Source organism: Somniosus microcephalus, unplaced genomic scaffold, assembly GCF_052327205.1.
Source record: "Somniosus microcephalus isolate GS21.2 unplaced genomic scaffold, FLI_Smic_1.0 unresolved_chr2, whole genome shotgun sequence".
NCBI classification, from domain to species: domain Eukaryota; kingdom Metazoa; phylum Chordata; class Chondrichthyes; order Squaliformes; family Somniosidae; genus Somniosus; species Somniosus microcephalus.
In genome coordinates this window covers 752,389-769,550 of record NW_028225180.1, presented here as the reverse complement: position 1 = coordinate 769,550, position 17,162 = coordinate 752,389, and the positions used below count along the sequence as shown (strand labels likewise).

The following is a 17,162-nucleotide window of genomic DNA, read 5'->3' as shown; positions in this document are numbered from 1 at the left end:
TGTAGATTTGAAAAGAAACCCGCAGAAAGTGGGAAAAAGAAATGAAGAGTTTGGAATCAAGATGGCGGCCACTCGCCTCGGTTCAGAATGATAAGGCCCGCCCACACATGCACCGATTGCTCAACCGTCAGGTCACTGAAATGTAGGATTGATCAATTAGCACGTCACTCAACTGTAGGGTGGCCCGCCCGCACACACAATGAACCCACCCCCACTCGATGCAAATGAGCGGATAATGAGCATAATTTTGAATGTTTTTTCGATGCCATCGGCAAAATTTTTGTCCGACCGTCAGCACAATTTTTGTCTGAGCAAAAAGTAAATACGCCTACATGAGTCACCTAATGATGAGCTTTCTTTTGATATTACACATGTACGCTCTGTAACTTTTCATTTTATAGCCGGACAGAGAGACAGACAGAGAGACAGGCAGAGAGACAGACATAGAGACAGACAGAGAGACAAATCCTTTTATATATATCGATACGTTAATGTTTAATATTTATCAAAATGATCAGCGATCCGAATAGCGACCCCTGGGTGACATCACTGCATAATTCCCTCCAAGCTGAACAAAAAGCATTTACCACTGCTCTTTGGTTTCTGTCTCTTAGCCAATGTCAGAACCGCACTGTTACTGTCCCTTTGGTGCTAACAAGTTTATTCAAAGGCACTTTGTAAAATGTGTTTTAAAATTCCGTATAAACAACGTCAACCACATTATGCTCATCAGCTCTCTCCATTACTTAATCAAAGAACTCAATCAAAATTATCGGGAATAAGACCTCTAGAAGATTCCCCACCACTGACCTTTGCCTGACTGGCCTGTAGTTGCAGGGTTTACCGCTCTCTCCTTTCTTAACAGTAGCAATTTTTGCAACCCTACAAGCCTCTGGCCGCACTCCCATATCCAATGAGGACTGGAAGGTTCCGGCCAGATCTTGCTCAATTTCACCATTCCTTCCCTCAGCAACCCTCATATATCCTATCCAGACAGAAGAAATGTTCTACTTTACTGTGTTACAAAACGTGCAGGATTGAAAGGGGTTAACTGAAGTTGTTTGTTCAGTGACTGTAATTCATATCAGTCTCCACGGGTTAACTGAAGCTGTTTGTTCAGTGACTGTATTTAATGTCATTCTCCATGACCCTTAATTGCATCAGAGCAGGGTTCCCCTCTTTTATTAATAAGGGGCTCCTTTCATTTTGTTATCCCATAGTGTCAGTGAGAGCATCACCTCTGGCACTAACAGGGATCAGTGTGCTGCTCAACAGAGAGTGAGTCGGTATCTGAGAACAGTCGATTGGAATGTTACAACAATGGGCAAGAGTTTCTCCTGGGCGTTTGACTTTCTTTCTACATATTATGATTATCTATCATTGGCAAATAAGATCTATTACGGGCTTATGACAATTGAATGCATTTACTATCCACTCCTTGCTGTTGTTGGTGTACCTGGTAAGTCTCTCTATCCTGTTTTATTTGTCTAAACCTTGATTAACTGCATTACTGTTCTTGCCTTGTACTCTCCCCTCCTTGCTGCGAATATTGTTCCTGGTAAGTCTCTGTATCCAGCTATTAACTTTGCCTACTTTATTACAATTCTCATAAGTTACTCTCTCGTCCTTGCTGCTGTTGTTGTTCCTGTTACTTCTCCACATCCATCAATTAGATAGGTACACCACGTCTCTCTGTATTGCTGTGTTTGTCATTTAAATTTGGGAAGACTAAAGCCATTGTCTTCGGTCCTTGTCACAAACTCCCTTTTTTATCTGCCAGTTCATTTCCCCTTCCAGAACAATGCCTGAAGATGAACCAGACTTTTCGAAACGTTGGCATTCTCATTGACCTGAGCTGAGTTCCGACCTCATATTCTCTGAAACATCAGTCCTGCCTACTACAACCTCCATAATATCGACAGTCTCAGTCCCTCCTCAGCCTATCTGCTGCATAAATCCTCACCCGTGCCTTGGTTAAATTCCAACATGGCTATTCCAATATTCTCCTGGCTGGCCTCCCAGTTACAAGCCTCCATAAGCAAGAGCTCATCCACAACTCTGCAGCCCACATCCTACCATTTCCCGTTCACCATCACCCTTTTGCTCGCTGAGCAGCATTTGCTCCCGATCGGGAAATGCCTCGTTCTGAATATTCACAACCATCAGATCAATTCCCACCATGGCCTCACCCCTCCAATTAGTCCCATTCCCCAGTTCTTTTTTTATAGTCCTCCAAATTGTTACCTCTCAAGTATTTATCCTATTCCCCTTTTAAATTAATTTCTTCACATCTGTACCTCTCCCAGTCATTCTGTCTTTTTTTTCTTTCTCTCTGTCACTCACTCTCCCTATTCTATCTATCTGTCTCGTGCTCATACAAAGATCGAATGGTACAGCACAGAAGGAGGACATTCGGCCAAACATTTCCATGCCATCTCTTTCAATGAGCTGTATTATCAGTCCTACTCTTTAGCCAGAGCCCTGTAAAAAATGTTCCTCTTCGCTAATTATTCAATTCGCTTTCGAAAGTTACTATTGAATCTACTTCCACCACGTTCTCAGACAGTGCATTTCAGATCGCAACAATTCACTGTGTAAAGTAAGTTCTCCTCATCTCTACTCTGGGTCTTTTGCCTACTACCTTAAATCTGTAACCTTTGGTTACCCACCATTCTGCCACTGGAATAAAATAGATTTATGTAATCTTTCAAATCCAATCAAAATTTAGGTTATCTATATTAAATCTCCCCTTATGTAGAAGGACAAAGATAGATCAAGTGTAAAAGTTTTCAATTGTGGAAAGACCAATTTTAAGAAGCTGAGATGTCATTTAGCAAAAGTGAACTGGAAAAATATACTTGAAGGTAAATCAGTGTCAGTGCAATGGGAGGCATTCAAGGAGGAGATAGTAAGGGTTCACTGCCAATATGTTCCCACAAAGAAAATAGGAAAGGAAAGACTTGCATTTATATAATGCCTTTCACGACCACCGGACGTCTCAAATCGCGTTACAGCCAATGAAGTACATTTGACGTGGAGTCACTGTTGCAATGTGGGAAATGCGGCAGCCAATTTGCACACAGCAAGGTCCAACAAACACCAATGAGATAATGACCAGATTATCTGATTTTTTACGGTGATTGAGAGTAAATTATTGGCCAGGACACCGGGGCTAACTCCCCTGCTCTTCTTCGATATAGTGCCATGGGGTATTTTACATCCACCTGAGAATGCAGAAGTTGCCTTTGTATACCATCTCATCTGAAGGCCGGCACCTCAGACAGCGCACACTCAGCAATGTACTGGAGTGTCAGCCTAGATTTAAGTACTCAGGTCACTGGAGTGGCATTTGAACCCACAGCATTGTGACTCAGGGGTGAGTGTGCTACCCACTTAGCCACAGGTGACAAAAAGGATGGGACTGGACAATCAAATCTAGGGCCCACTGGATGTCAAGAAGCATACAGGGAAACATACATGAAATAAGGGAATCCTTTGACAGAGACTGAGAGCTCACTTATACAGAAAGCCTTGAGGTGTATAGAAAGAGCAGGGGTTGCATACGATTACATAGGATACACGGTGCAGAGACAGGCCATTTGTCCAAATTAACTCAGCTGGAGATCAAGCTGCACTCGAGACTCATCCCGTGTTCCTCGTCTAATTCTATCAATACAACACTCTATGTCCTTCTCCCTCATAAGTTTATCTAACCGCCCCTTAGAAGAATCCGTACTATTCACTTCAACCTCTCCCTGTGGTAGCGAGTTCCACATTCTCATCCCTCTCTGGGTAAATAAGTTAATTCTGAATTCCCTATTTGATTTCTTGGTGACTGTCATATATTGATGACTTCCAGTTTTGATCTTCCACAAAAGTGGAAACAATCTCTCTGTTTCTACTCTATCAAAACCTTTCATGATTTTAAAGACTTCATTTAGGTCACCACTCAGCATTTTCTGTTCAAGAGAAAGGATACACAGGCTGTTCATCCTTTCATGATAGGTGTCCCCTCGCATTTCTTGTATCATCTTTGTAAATCTGCTCTGCACCCTTTCACGTGCCTCCATATCATTTTAATTTTTATAGCGACAAAAGTTGCACAGAGTAGTCCAAGGGTGGTCTAACCAAGTCCTCACCAAGGTTCGATAGAAGTTTAGCAGAACTTCGCTACTTTTCAATGCTATCCATCTACAAATAAACCCTAGTACATGGTTTGCTTTTTGTATGGATTTGTTAAACTCTGTCGATAATTTTCAGTGATGTGTGTATTTGTGCTCCTAGGGCAGCACGGTGGCATCGTGGTTAGCACTGTTGCCTCACAGCGCCAGGGACCCGGGTTCAAATCCGGCCTCGGGTGACTGTCTGTGTGGAGTTTGCACATTCTCCCCGTGTTTGTGTGGGTTTCCTCCGGGTGCTCCAGTTTCCTCCCACAGTCCAAAGATGTGCGGGTTAGGTTGATTGGCCATGATTAAAATTGGCCCTTAGTGTTAGGGGGGATTACATACGTGGGGTTACGGGGTTATGGGGATAGGGCTTGGGTGGGATGGCTGTCGGTGTAGGGACCGGGTGCTAGGGTTTGGATGATCAGCCATGATCTCGTTGAATGGCAGAGCAGGCTCGAAGGTCCGAATGGCATACTCCTGCTCCTATCTTCTATGTTTCTATGTTAGATCCGTTTGCTCCTCTACCCCTTTATAGATTTATATTTTCCAAGTAATATGTAACCTCGCTATTAGTCTTATCAAAATATAATACATCACATTTATCTGTGGTAAATTTAATTTGCTCATTCTATAACGATTCTGCACGTTTTTAATGTGTTCTTGTAATTTGTTGCAGTGCTCCTCAGTATTGGCCATCCCCTCCAATTGGGTGTCGTTCACAAATGTAATAATTGTGTTTTTGATTCCAATGTCTAAATCGTTAATATAAATTTTGAACAACAGTGGTCCCAGCACTTATCCTTGTAGATCACCACTACCCACCTTCTGCCTCTCTGAATTGCTACGCTTTACCCCACTCTGTGTTTCAGTCTTGAATCCAGCTAGCTATCCATTCTGCTACTTGTCCCCTGATTCCGCATTCCCTGACCTAATTTATTAGACTCTTATTGGATAGCGTATCAAAGGCCTTGTGAAAATCTAGATAGATTACATCTACTGCGTTACCGTTGTCTACTCTCTCTGTTACCTCTTCAAGAAATTCAACTAGATTGGTTAAGCAAGACTTTTCCTTTTGAAATCCATGCTGAGTATTTCTAGATGTTCTTCTATTTTCTCCTTTAGTAGCGTTTCCATTATTGTTCCTACCACCGATTTAATCTGACTGGTCTATAGTTCCATGGACATGGTCTATCTCCCTTCATTGATAAAAGTGTTACGTTAGCTATCCACCCGTCCTCTGGCACTACACCTTTTTCTAACGAATTATTAAATGTGTGTTGTGATGCCTCAACTATCTTTTCCCTAGATTCTCTTAAAATGCGTGGATGTAATCCATCAACACCAGGAGTTTTATGCCCTTTGATTTTGATCAGTTTCTTTAGTATATCTCTTCATTTTAATTTAATTGCAGTTAACTCATTATTAACCTCATATTCCAATGTCGTCTCCACCTGTTCTACCTACCTGGTAAATACTGAAGCAAATGAATTATTTAAAATCACTGCCATTTCTATATTGCTGCCTGTGATATTATCCTCTCCATCACTTACTGGCCCTATTCCAAACCTGATATTCCTTTTTTATTTATATACCTGGAAAATATTTTAATATTTTCTTCTATGTTCCTTGATAATTTAATTCCATAGTTCGTGGTTGCCTTCCTAATTGTTTTTTGAATTCTCCTCTAATCCCTTCATGTTCTACCTTATCATACTCTCCCCTGTCGTCCATGTACTTAATGTATGCCACATTCCATGTGTTCAATTTTTCCCTTATGTCTTTATTCATTCACGGTGACTCTTGAGTGTTTATCTTGTTCTTGTTCATAAGCAGAATATATTTTTCTGGATTCTATTGAATACTCATTTAAATGTTTCCCATTGCTGTTGTAAGTCACTGTTTGCCAATGTTGTCCTTTTAATTTCCAAGTGCTACTCTCAGCCCCTCAAAATCAGCAGTTGTCTAACCTATTACCTTGCACTTTGTCATCATTATGTCCTTCTCAATTATTATCTTAAAGCATATAATATATTATGGTCAATATTGCCTCGATGTTCCGCTTATCTGTTCTGGCACATTCTCCATTATTACATCCAATAGTGACTCATCACTTGTTGGGCTTTATAAATGTTGTTTTCGAAAGGAATCTTGTACACATTGTAGGAACTCCATTCCCTTATCCCCTTTACCTGCCTCAATTGTCCAAATAATATCTTGGTATTTGAAATACCCCATGATTATTATTCTAGGTTTTTTACTAATTTCACTAATCTGTCTGCATATGTATTCCTCCAACTCTCTTCCACTATTAGGTGGACTGTTGACTACACTATTAATGTGACTGATCCTTTCCTGTCTTCCATCTCTATCCACATGAATTCTATTTATGTCTTGCTGAGAGCTGCATCACTTTTTTCTACTGCCATTATGATATTTCTAATAAGTAGAGCTACACCACCTCCACTTACTCCCTCTCGCTATAATTTCTGAATACCTTATATACTGCAATGCTTACTTTCCAGTCATGATTTTCCGGTAGCCATGTCTCAAGGAAAGCAAAGAGAGGGAATGAAAATATATTAACAAGTTGAAACAAGGAAAATCCAAAGATCTTTTATAAATACATAACGAGCAAGATGATAACTAAGGAGAGAGTATGGCCTTTTGGAGACCAAAAACGTAACCTGTGTGTGGGGGCAGAAGACATGGGTAAAAAATTTAAAGCCCATGGGATCCAAGGAAAGTGGCAAGTTGGATCCAAAATTGGCTCTGTGGCAGGATGCAAAGGGTAAAGGTCGACGGGTAGTTGTGTGACTGGAAGGATGTTTCCACTGGGGATCCACAGGGCTCAGAACCAGGTCCCTTGCTTTTTGTGGTATACATCAATGATATGGACCTCCATGTAGGGAGTGATATACCTATCAATTCATCCAATGAAAAGTGACGAGTTAAGAAAGTAACTATAGGTTTTTATTGGCTAAATAACAGAGCCCACCCTCGTGGGTGATCGGATACAACAAGGAGGAATGCCAGCCAGTCGACTACCTTTATATCTCGGCAGGTAGGTGGAGTCATGGGCGGAGTCAGCAGTGGTCAGCCCAGGTATAGCAGCGTGACAAGAGGCGACCTCGTATAGTGATACAACAGTGTGAACAGTGATAACCATAGAGTAACGATATAACAGTGATAACTATAGTGTAACGATAGTGAACGATAAAAGTGGTTTACCACATTCACCCCTTGTTTAGATTTGAGTCCGGCGGGGTGAAGTGTACTACCAGCTCTGGTATGTCAGTCTGTCCGGAGGCCTCGTACGCCTTCCTGATCGTCGCAGCGGCGGTGTTGCATTATCCGGTGTTAATGCTGGTGTCTGCGTGGTCGGCGAAGGCTCGTGCGGTTCCGGCATGCCGTCTACCTGGCCTGGAATTGGGGGGGTGGTGGGGGGGGTGAAGGTGGTGTCTCAGGAGTGCCCGAGGGTGTGAGGTCTCGTAAGGAAACTGTGTCCTCCCGCCCGTCTGGGTATGCCACATAGGCGTACTGGGGGTTGGCGTGCAGGAGGTCCACCCTCTCGACCAGGGGGTCCGTTTTATGGGCCCTCACGTGCTTTCGCAGCAAGACGGGCCCAGGAGAGGCCAGCCAGGTTGGTAGCGTGGTTCCCGTAGTCGACTTCCTGGGGAAAGCAAACATTCGTTCATGGGGGGTGGCGTTGATGGCAGTGCAAAGTAGTGACCGGGTGGAATGCAGTGCTGCCGGGAGGACTTCCTGCCAGCGGGAGGTTGGGAGGCCCTTAGGCTTTAAGGCTAAGAGGGCGGCCTTCCATACCGTCGCGATTTCTCTTTCTACCTGGCCGTTCCCTCGGGGGTTGTAGCTGGTGGTCCTGCTTGCAGCAATACCTCTCGCTAATAGGAACTGACGGAGTTCCTCGCTCATGAAGGAGGAGCCCCGGTCACTATGTATATAGTTTGGGAACCCGAACAAGGCGAAGAGGTCGTTCAGGCATTTAATGACCGTGGTACTGGTCATGTCTGGGCAGGGGAAGGCAAAGGGGAAACGGGAGTACTCATCAACAATGATGAGGAAGTACACATTACGGTCAGAGGACGGGAGGGGCCCCTTAAAGTCAATGCTCAGGCGCTCGAAGGGGCGGGTGGCCTTGATCAGGCTTGCTCTGTCCGGCCTAAAGAAGTGCGGTTTGCACTCGGCACAGGTCTGGCAGTTCCTGGTCATGGTCCTGACCTCCTCGATGGAGTAGGGCAGGTTGCGGGCCTTAATGAAGTGTTAAAGTCTGGTGACCCCGGGGTGGCAGATGTCGTTGTGGAGGGTCTGAAGTCTATCACTTTGCGCGCTGGCACATGTAATTCGTGACAGAGCATCGGGGGGTTCGTTCAGCTTACCTGGCCGGTACAAGATATCATAATCGTAGGTGGAGAGCTCGATTCTCCACCTCAAGATCTTGTCATTCTTGATTTTGCCCCTCAGCTTGTTATTAAACATAAAAGCGACCGAACGTTGGTCAGTAAGGAGGGTAAATCGTTTGCCTGCCAGGTAGTGCCTCCAGCGTCGTACTGCCTCCACAATCGCCTGGGCCTCCTTCTCGACCAACGAGTGTCGGATCTCAGGGCCCTGTAGGGTCCTTGAGAAGAAGGCCACCGGTCTCCCCTCCTGGTTAAGGGTGGCGGCTAGGGCGAAGTCGGATGCATCGCTCTCGACTTGGAAGGGGATGGACTCATCCACTGCGTGCATAGTGGCCTTGGCAATGTCTCCCTTAATGAGGGAGAAGGCTGTGCACGCTTCCTCCGTAAGGGGGAAGGATGTGGACTTCATGAGGGGTCTGGCTTTGTCCGCATAATTGGGCACCCATTGGGCATAGTAGGCGAAGAGCCCCAGGGTTCTCTTCAGTGCCTTTGGACAGTGGGGGAGGGGTAGCTCCATGAGGGGGCGCATTCTTTCGGGGTCGGGGCCGATGACTCCGTTCTCTACTACACAGCCGAGGATGGCAATGCGCGAGGTGTTAAACACACATTTATCCTTATTGTAGGTGAGGTTCAGCCATTGGGCCATACGGAGGAATCTCTCCAGATTAACATCGTGGTCCTGCCGGTCGTGGCCACAGATGGTGACGTTATCTTGATAGGGGAATGTGGCGTGCAGCCCGTTCTGGTCAACCATCCGGTCCATCTCCCTTTGGAAGACCGAAACCCCGTTGGTGACGCCGAAGGGAACCCTAAGGAAGTGGTAGAGGCGGCCGTTCGCCTCGAAGGCTGTATACTGGCGGTCCTCAGGGCGGATAGGGAGTTGGTGATAGGCCGACTTAAGGTCGATGGTGGAGAATACCCGGTACTGCGCAATCTGATTGACCATATCAGATATGCGGGGAAGGGGGTATGCGTCCAGCTGGGTGTACCTGTTTATGGTCTGGCTGTAGTCGATGACCAGGCGGTTTTTATTGCCGGTCTTAACGACCACGACTGGGGCACGCCAGGGGCTGGTGCTCCCCTCGATGATGCCCTCCTTCAGGAGACGCTGCACCTCAGAGCTAATGAAAGCTCTGTCCCCGGCGCTGTACCGTCTGCTCTTGGTAGCGATGGGTTTGCAGTCGGGGGTGAGGTTAGCGAACAGGGAAGGTGGCGGGACCTTGAGGGAGGATAGTCCGCAGGTGTTACGCGGTGGGCGGTTTAAATTCTGCTGGTTGTCGACTATGAGTGGGGGGAGTGGTCCGCCGTATGCTAGCGTGATGCTTTGGAGGTGGGATTGGAAGTCTAGGCCTAGTAGGACGGCAGCGCATAGCTGGGGCAGGACGAGGAGTTTAAAATTTTTATACTCCGTACCCTTAACCGACAGGGTCACAACACAGTAGCCGCTGATGTCTGTGGCGTGTGACCTCGATGCCATTGAGATCCGGTTGCGCGTTGGCAGGACAGGGAGGGAGTAGTGGCTCACCGTGTCTGGGTGGATGAAGCTCTCCGTGCTTCCGCTGTCGAACAGGCAGGTCGTGGCGTGGCCGTTTACTTTGATGTCCATCATCGACTTGGACAGGTGATGCGGTCGGGCCTGGTCCAGTGTGACGGAGGCTAGTGTATAGCTGAGCGAGTTGTTGTAGTCTGCGGTTGAGGCGGTAGTCGGGTCTAGAGGCACGGTGGCGGTCGGGCGTGGTGGGTAAAATGGCGTCTCCCACGAGGTTGGACAAAATGGCGGAGAAGATGGCCGCCCCATGACTCACATGTGGGGATGCTGGCCTCTGTTGCCTAAAGGAAGATGGCTGCCCCCACAGCTCGCATGAGGCACTGCTGGCCTCTGATGATCCACCTCTGCAGGCCTTAGCGAAGTGGCCTTTCTTCCTGCAGTTTGAGCAGGTAGAGTTCCTGGCTGGGCAGCACGACCTCGGGTGTTTCGCCTGGCCGCAGAAGAAGCAGCCGGCGGCCCGATCGCGGGGGTCCGATGTCGGAGTCGGCACCGGGGGTGGCGGTCTCGATTGGGTCCGGGACGCCGACGCTGAGGTAGGTCCCAGGGGGGTTGCTGCGGGGGGTATCGCGGTCGGGGTCGGTCCCAAGTCCCAGGGTCGCGAGTTACAGTACCTTGAGTATGCCTCGAGGTCCCGATGGGCCACCTCTAGAGAGAGAGCGAGGGCTGCAGCTTTGTCCAGGTCGAGGTCCCTTGCTTCCAGTAGTCTTTGCCGTGAGTAGTCGGACCGCAGGCCTTTCACGAAGGCATCGCGGACATTGTCTTCAGTATTTTCTGCCGCCGTTAACGCTTTAAAGTTACAGTCTCTGCCGAGTGCTTGTAGCACCCGTAAAAATTCCTCCACGGGCTCTCCTGGCTGTTGCGGGCGGGATCTTAGGAGGTGTCTGGCATACATGGAATGTCCCAGCGTTTGGTACTGTCTTTTCAGCCGGTTGATGGCGAACTCATATGTTTTAAGGTCCCGGATGAGTGCGAATACTTTAGGGCTCACTTGGGCGTTCAGAACTCTTAGCATGGATTTCTGAGGCACGCCGGATTATCCCAGGTAGGCTTCGAAGCAGCTCAGCCAGTGTTCGAAGTCGAGGGCTGAGTTTGCTACCTGTGGGTTTAGATCCAGGTACGGTGGTCTGAGGGCTCGCAGCCAGGCCGGCTGCTGTGGCTGTTGTAGCTGGGCATCTGGCTGGTCGCTTGGCTGGTCGTTTGACTGCTCAGTTGTCGACATTTTAAAATTTAGCCAATAAAATTGATATACCTATCAATTCATCCAATGAAAAGCGACGAGTTCAGAAAGTAACTATAGGTTTTTATTGGCTAAATAACAGAGCCCACCCTCGTGGGTGATCGGATACAACAAGGAGGAATGCCAGCCAGTCGACTACCTTTATACCTGGGCAGGTAGGTGGAGTCATGGGCGGAGTCAGCAGTGGTCAGCCCAGGTACAGCAGCGTGACAAGAGGCGACCTCGTATAGTGATACAACGGTGTGAACAATGATAACCATAGAGTAACGATATAACAGTGATAACTATAGTTTAACGATAGTGAACGATAAAAGTGGTTTACCACAGGGGGCATGAATAAAGAGTTTGCAGATGATTCAAAAACTGGTCATAAGAATATAAGAACATAAGAAATAGGAGCAGGAGTTGGCCAATCGGCCCCTCGAGCCTGCTCCACCATTCAATAAGATCATTGCTGATCTGATCCTAACCTCAAATCTTCTATCACTCTCCATCCCAACTGAACCCATGTGATCTCCCGGGAGAGGTGAAAAACCAGATAAAAAACCCAATGGCCAATTTGGGAGAAAAAATCTGGGAAATTCCTCTCCGACCCATCTAGGCGATCGAAACTCGTCCAGGAGATCACTCTGTCTCTGTATTTTCAACAGTACCTAGCTTCTGCAAAGGCGATCTCCACTCCAGCCAGGAACAGGAATAAAAGCATCTCCTGAAATCTAACACAGAATTAGAACACAAGAAGTAGGAGCAGAACCAGGCTACACGGCCCCTGGGCCCACTCCACTACCCACAGGGCCATGACCATTCTGAACCTAGACTCATGTCCAATTTCCTGCCTGCTCCCCGTAACCCTTAATTCCCTTTACTTCGAGGAAACTATCTATTTCTGTTTTAAAAGTATTTAATGATGTAGCTTCCACAGCTTTCTGGGGCAGCAAATTCCACAAACCTACCACCCTCTGAGTGAAGAAGTTACTCCTCATCTCAGTTTTGAAAGAGCAGCCCCTTATTCTAAGATTATGCCCCCTAGTTCTAGTTTCACCCATCATTGGGAACATCCTCACCGCATCCACCCGATCAAGCATCTTCACAATCTTATATGTTTCAATCAGATCGCCTCTCATTCTTCTGAACTCCAATGAGTAGAGTCGCAATCTACTCAACCTCTCCTCATATGACCACCCCCTCATCCCCGGGATTAACCAAGTGAACCTTCTTTGTACTGACTCGAGAGCCAGTATGTCTTTTCTTAAGTATTATTCTGCCCTTGCAGCGCGTTCCGATGCAGAGCTAGACAGATAGCTAAAAACTTGATATCTTCCCATAAAAATCACAAGGCTTGACTTTTCTTGTAAACTTTACTGAAAGATTCTTATTGTGAAACTGAAATACAATACAGAAATGGAAGCACACATTAGTATACAAGCACATAACTGATATGCATACACAAATTTAGGTACGCCTGAGCAACGCAGTACATTTGGCATGCAACTTACCAAACACGTGGAAACACAGCTTACTGTGAATATACATTTAGCAAACTGGAAGGCATTTTCTTTAAATTAGCCCTGAACATAGTGCATCAAAATACAGCTACAAGTTTACCAGCTGGACAGAGACCGAGCACTTCCCGGCTACCTGTGTAAGTTTCCTTACAAAGAAAAGTTAAAAACTAAACATTTTCTGCAAAATATAGGGTACACAAATCATCTATAGCATTCTCAAGTGCTTACAGACAAATAGTGTCCAAGGCTGGACCGTGACAACAATATAACTTACCAGACCATGTGTGGCTGTAGGTCTGTGATATACAGTAGTTTACTTTACTGCACTTTACTGTGCTTTACTGCAGTTTACTGCGCTTTACTGCACTTTACTGCGCTTTACGGCACTTGCCAGGTACCAAATATCCACTAGGTGGCGGCACACAATGGAAACTGACCCAAATTACTCAAACCACTGAATTAATTGGAAAGCTAACATAAATTCCTAAAGGAAGGCAGCACACTCCCCGCTTGGTACAATTCCATTGTACCACTACAGATACAAAATAAAACCTAAAGAAAACGTCCTTTGGCTTCAAACATACTCAGAATCCTTTCGCTATCTTTCTTCAGAAAGGAGGACTACGATCTCTGAGACTGGCCTAAGAAACACTTTGACAGTCCCCTCCTTGACAATCTTCACCGCCACCTTCCGGCCTTCTTGTCCCTGCTTGGCAGAGTTCTGACAACCAGTCCCACTGGCAATTCATTTCTGTGTGCTTGGCTGTCTTTCAGCAAGACAACATCTCCCACTTTGACATTTGGCTTGTCTTCTGTCCATTTCCTATGGCTCTGTAGGGTGGACAAATACTCTCCTCTCCATCGCTTCCAAAAAGTTTCTGCAAGAAACTGGACTTGCTTCCATTGCTTCCCGTGCAGCTCAGCCATGTCGAAGTTTCCAGAGGGGGCTGAAATAGCACTCACCTTTGGAGTCAGTAGCATCGCTGGGGTGAGGACTGTAGGCATGTCTGGGTCGGTGGACACCGGCACCAGGGTTCTTGCATTCATGATCGCCATGACTTCATCCATGAGAGTGCTCAAGACATCGTGTGTGAGATGAGTAGATCCCGTCCGAAGCAGCTTAGCATCCAGAATACGCCTGGCAACACAGATGAGCCTCTCCCATGAACCACCCATGTGGGATGAATGCGGTGGGTTAAACACCCACGTGCATCCTTTCTTTTGGAGTTAGCTTCTTACTGCTGCATTGTCCGTGTGGATGTCCAACTCCTTACAGGCACCCAGGAAGTTAGTCCCTCTGTCGGAGCGGAGAAGTTTGGCTGGACCACGGATTGAGATAAACCGCCTCAGGGCATTGATGGTTAGGAAAGCTTTGTCGTCCATGGATAGTGCTGGCTTGTCATCATCCTTGGACCTTTCAAACACTGAGCATCCTAGGCTGTCTGTGCTCACAGTGAGGCCTGCCTCTTCCTCACAGGCAGAGGCGGTTGACCTATGATGCTGCGTCGTGCCGTCATAGTCTTCCTTTACCTGGATCCTGTTTGGGCATGGGTCAGACAGGATGTGCGACCGTTGTGCAACATGTTTGCTTTATAGACGTTGACATCCGCTGGTTTGTTGGCTGTTCCCAGGCAAACTCCACCCACAAGGACCCATCCCAGGTCAAGCCACTGCGCAAAAGGAGCATTGTGCGGCCCGTTGATTTCCTCACGCACCTTGTGCACCCTTTAGAAGTCTCTTCCCAAGAGCAGGAGGATTGGAGCGTCTGGGTCCACACATGGAATCTTGTTGGCAACTGACTGTAGGTGGGGCTGATGGCGTGCGACCTCTGGGGAGGGAATTTCCGTCCTATCATCTGGCATCATGTCACACTTAATTAAGGTGGGGAGGGGAAGCTGTAGTTTCCCATCCATGGACTCGATCATGAAGTTGCCGACTCTCCTACCCGTAGTCTCTGTTGTCCCTGAACAGGTTTTTAGCATGTATGGAGCTGCGCTGGCCTTGACTTCAAAGAGACTGAAGAATTCTGTCTTCGCTAGAGACTTGTTACTTTGCTCATCAAGCACTGCATACATCTTGATTGCCTACTCCTTTCTCCCTGCAGGATATGCTTTAACCAAGCAGATTTTGGAGCATGAGCGTGGGCTGCTTGCATTTTCACAAACCTCTGTACACTTGGAGGTGACTGAAGAAGATGTGCTTTCGCTTTGCTCCCCGCTATCCTCTTTATCAACCGCAGTACTCTCGGTGGTCGAAGGAGGAGGAGCTGGATGCAGTGCTGCGCTGTGTTTTTCACTTTTGCACTCAAAGCACTTGATTGTCGCCTTGCAGTCTTTTGCCATGTGCATAGTCGACCCATAACACCTGAAGCAGATGCGATTCTCTTTCAGGTATGATTTGCGCTCATCAATAGGCTTGCCTCTAAAGCTTCGACACGTTTTGATTGGGTGGGGCTTCTTGTGTATTGGACAATAACGATCTGGGTCATCCACTTTATTCCCAGCAGAACTGGATAGGTTGACTGATGGATCGGCTGGAACATCTGTTATGTGCACGCTCGCAGAGGCTTTGTTGCTGTACTTTGTGCGTTTCTCTGTTCTCGAAGGAGCGTAACTGTTGGAGGTGGAGAAAGTGAAACTTGGATGTTTCCTCACCTTTGCCTGTTGTTGGACGAACCTGGAGAAGAGAGAGAAGGGGGGAAATGCCACTCCGTATTCCTCCTTGTATTTGGAACCTTTAGCTATCCATTTCTCTTGAAGGTTGCAGGGGAGCTTTTCGACTATTGGGTTGACCCCATGAGCTGTATCCAAATACGAGAGGCCTGTCAGGTAACCTTCTCCATTAGCACACTCCAGTTCGAGGAGGATGTCACCCAGTTCTCGAAGCTCGACATTATCTTTGTTGGTTAGCTTCGGAAAGTCCTCAATCTTCTTAAGCAGTGCGTGTTCATTGACTGCTGGTGTCCCATAACCGTCTTCGAGACGTTGCCAAACCAGGTTGAGGCCTGCTGTGGGATTGTGGACGTGTGCTGAGCAAATTCTCCTCGCCTGTTCTGACGACTGAGCTCCGAGCCACTTTGTCACCAAATCTAGTTTTTCTCTGGGTGACAGATTCAAGTCCTTGGTGGTACTCAGGAAGGACGCTTTCCATGACCAATAACTTTCAGGATGGTCATGAAATTCTAGAAGACCTGAACTTAGCAATTCTCGGTGGATGAGGTGCCTAGCGAGGTCTTGTGCGCCTTTTGGATCGGGTGAGGACTGCTTGGCTGGATAGGCCGAGTGCTGTGGAGGTCTCTGCAGGTAAGTCTTACTTGTTTCTTCTTTTTAAGCTCGGTGCCTCTGAAAACAGGCTGTGTGTTAATGTGGTGGGTAGCTGGTTCTGCGTCGAGATACCTGGATGTTTCCTTGAAGAACAATTTGGAGTGTTGTTGGACATACTCACTTGTACGTTGCACTAGACTGAGGGGCTGTTCTGGAACATATGGTTCATGGCTGTGCTCCCCGCCTTCATTCTCCTTACCTTCTTCATAAGCTGCAGCTTCAACTTCAGCGGCAGCGGCTGCTCTCTGGCTTTGGAGAATGTGGAGACTGGCGTCGAGGTCAGCTCTCTGCTTCGTCACACTAGCGTCGAGGTCAGCTCACTGCTTCATCATTCTAGCTTCTTTTTCAGCGAAGGACAATTGAGCCTGGGCAGCTTTTGCCTTGGCATGTGCTTTGGCGGCTGCAGAAGCTGTCGATGACGACGGTCTGCTGGACCGCCGAGATGATCTGGAGGATGCTTTAGAGGACTGTGACTTGGCATCATTTGCTCGAAGAGGCTCATGCTACTCGGTTGGCTGGACGACGTCCTCTATGGTATATTGTCTTCCTGAGCGTAGACTCATGGTAGCTGATTGGTATCTTCTTGTGCTTGAGCCCGCTGTGCTGTTGCCTTTTCACTATTCTGCCCTTGCAGCGCGTTCCTATGCAGAGCTAGACAGATAGCTAACAACTTGATATCTTCCCATAAAAATCACAAGGCTTGATTTTTCTTGTAAACTTTACTGAAAGATTCTTATTGTGAAAAGACAAATAGTCTCCAAGGCTGGAGCGTGACAACAATATTACTTCCCAGACCATGTGTGGCTGCAGGTCTGTGATATACAGTAGTTTACTTTACTGCACTTTACTGTGCTTTACTGCACTTTACTGCTCTTTACTGCACTTTACTGCGCTTTACTGCACTTGCTAGGTACTAAATATCCACGAGGTATCAGCACACAATGGAAACCGACCGAAATTACTCAAA

At 47.0% G+C, this 17,162-nt stretch overlaps 1 protein-coding gene across 1 annotated transcript in view; it reads left to right on the top strand.

Annotated features, from left to right (window-relative positions):
- The first annotated feature begins 1,199 nt into the window (after positions 1-1,199).
- The window catches only part of LOC147092029 (putative G protein-coupled receptor 139), a 49,935-nt gene continuing 33,972 nt past the window's right edge, over positions 1,200-17,162 (top strand). Inside the window, exon 1 of the mRNA XM_085976403.1 lies at positions 1,200-1,459. Coding sequence (XP_085832529.1) covers positions 1,321-1,459 — 139 coding nt within the window. The 5' untranslated portion in view covers positions 1,200-1,320. The remainder of the gene's footprint in view (positions 1,460-17,162) is intronic.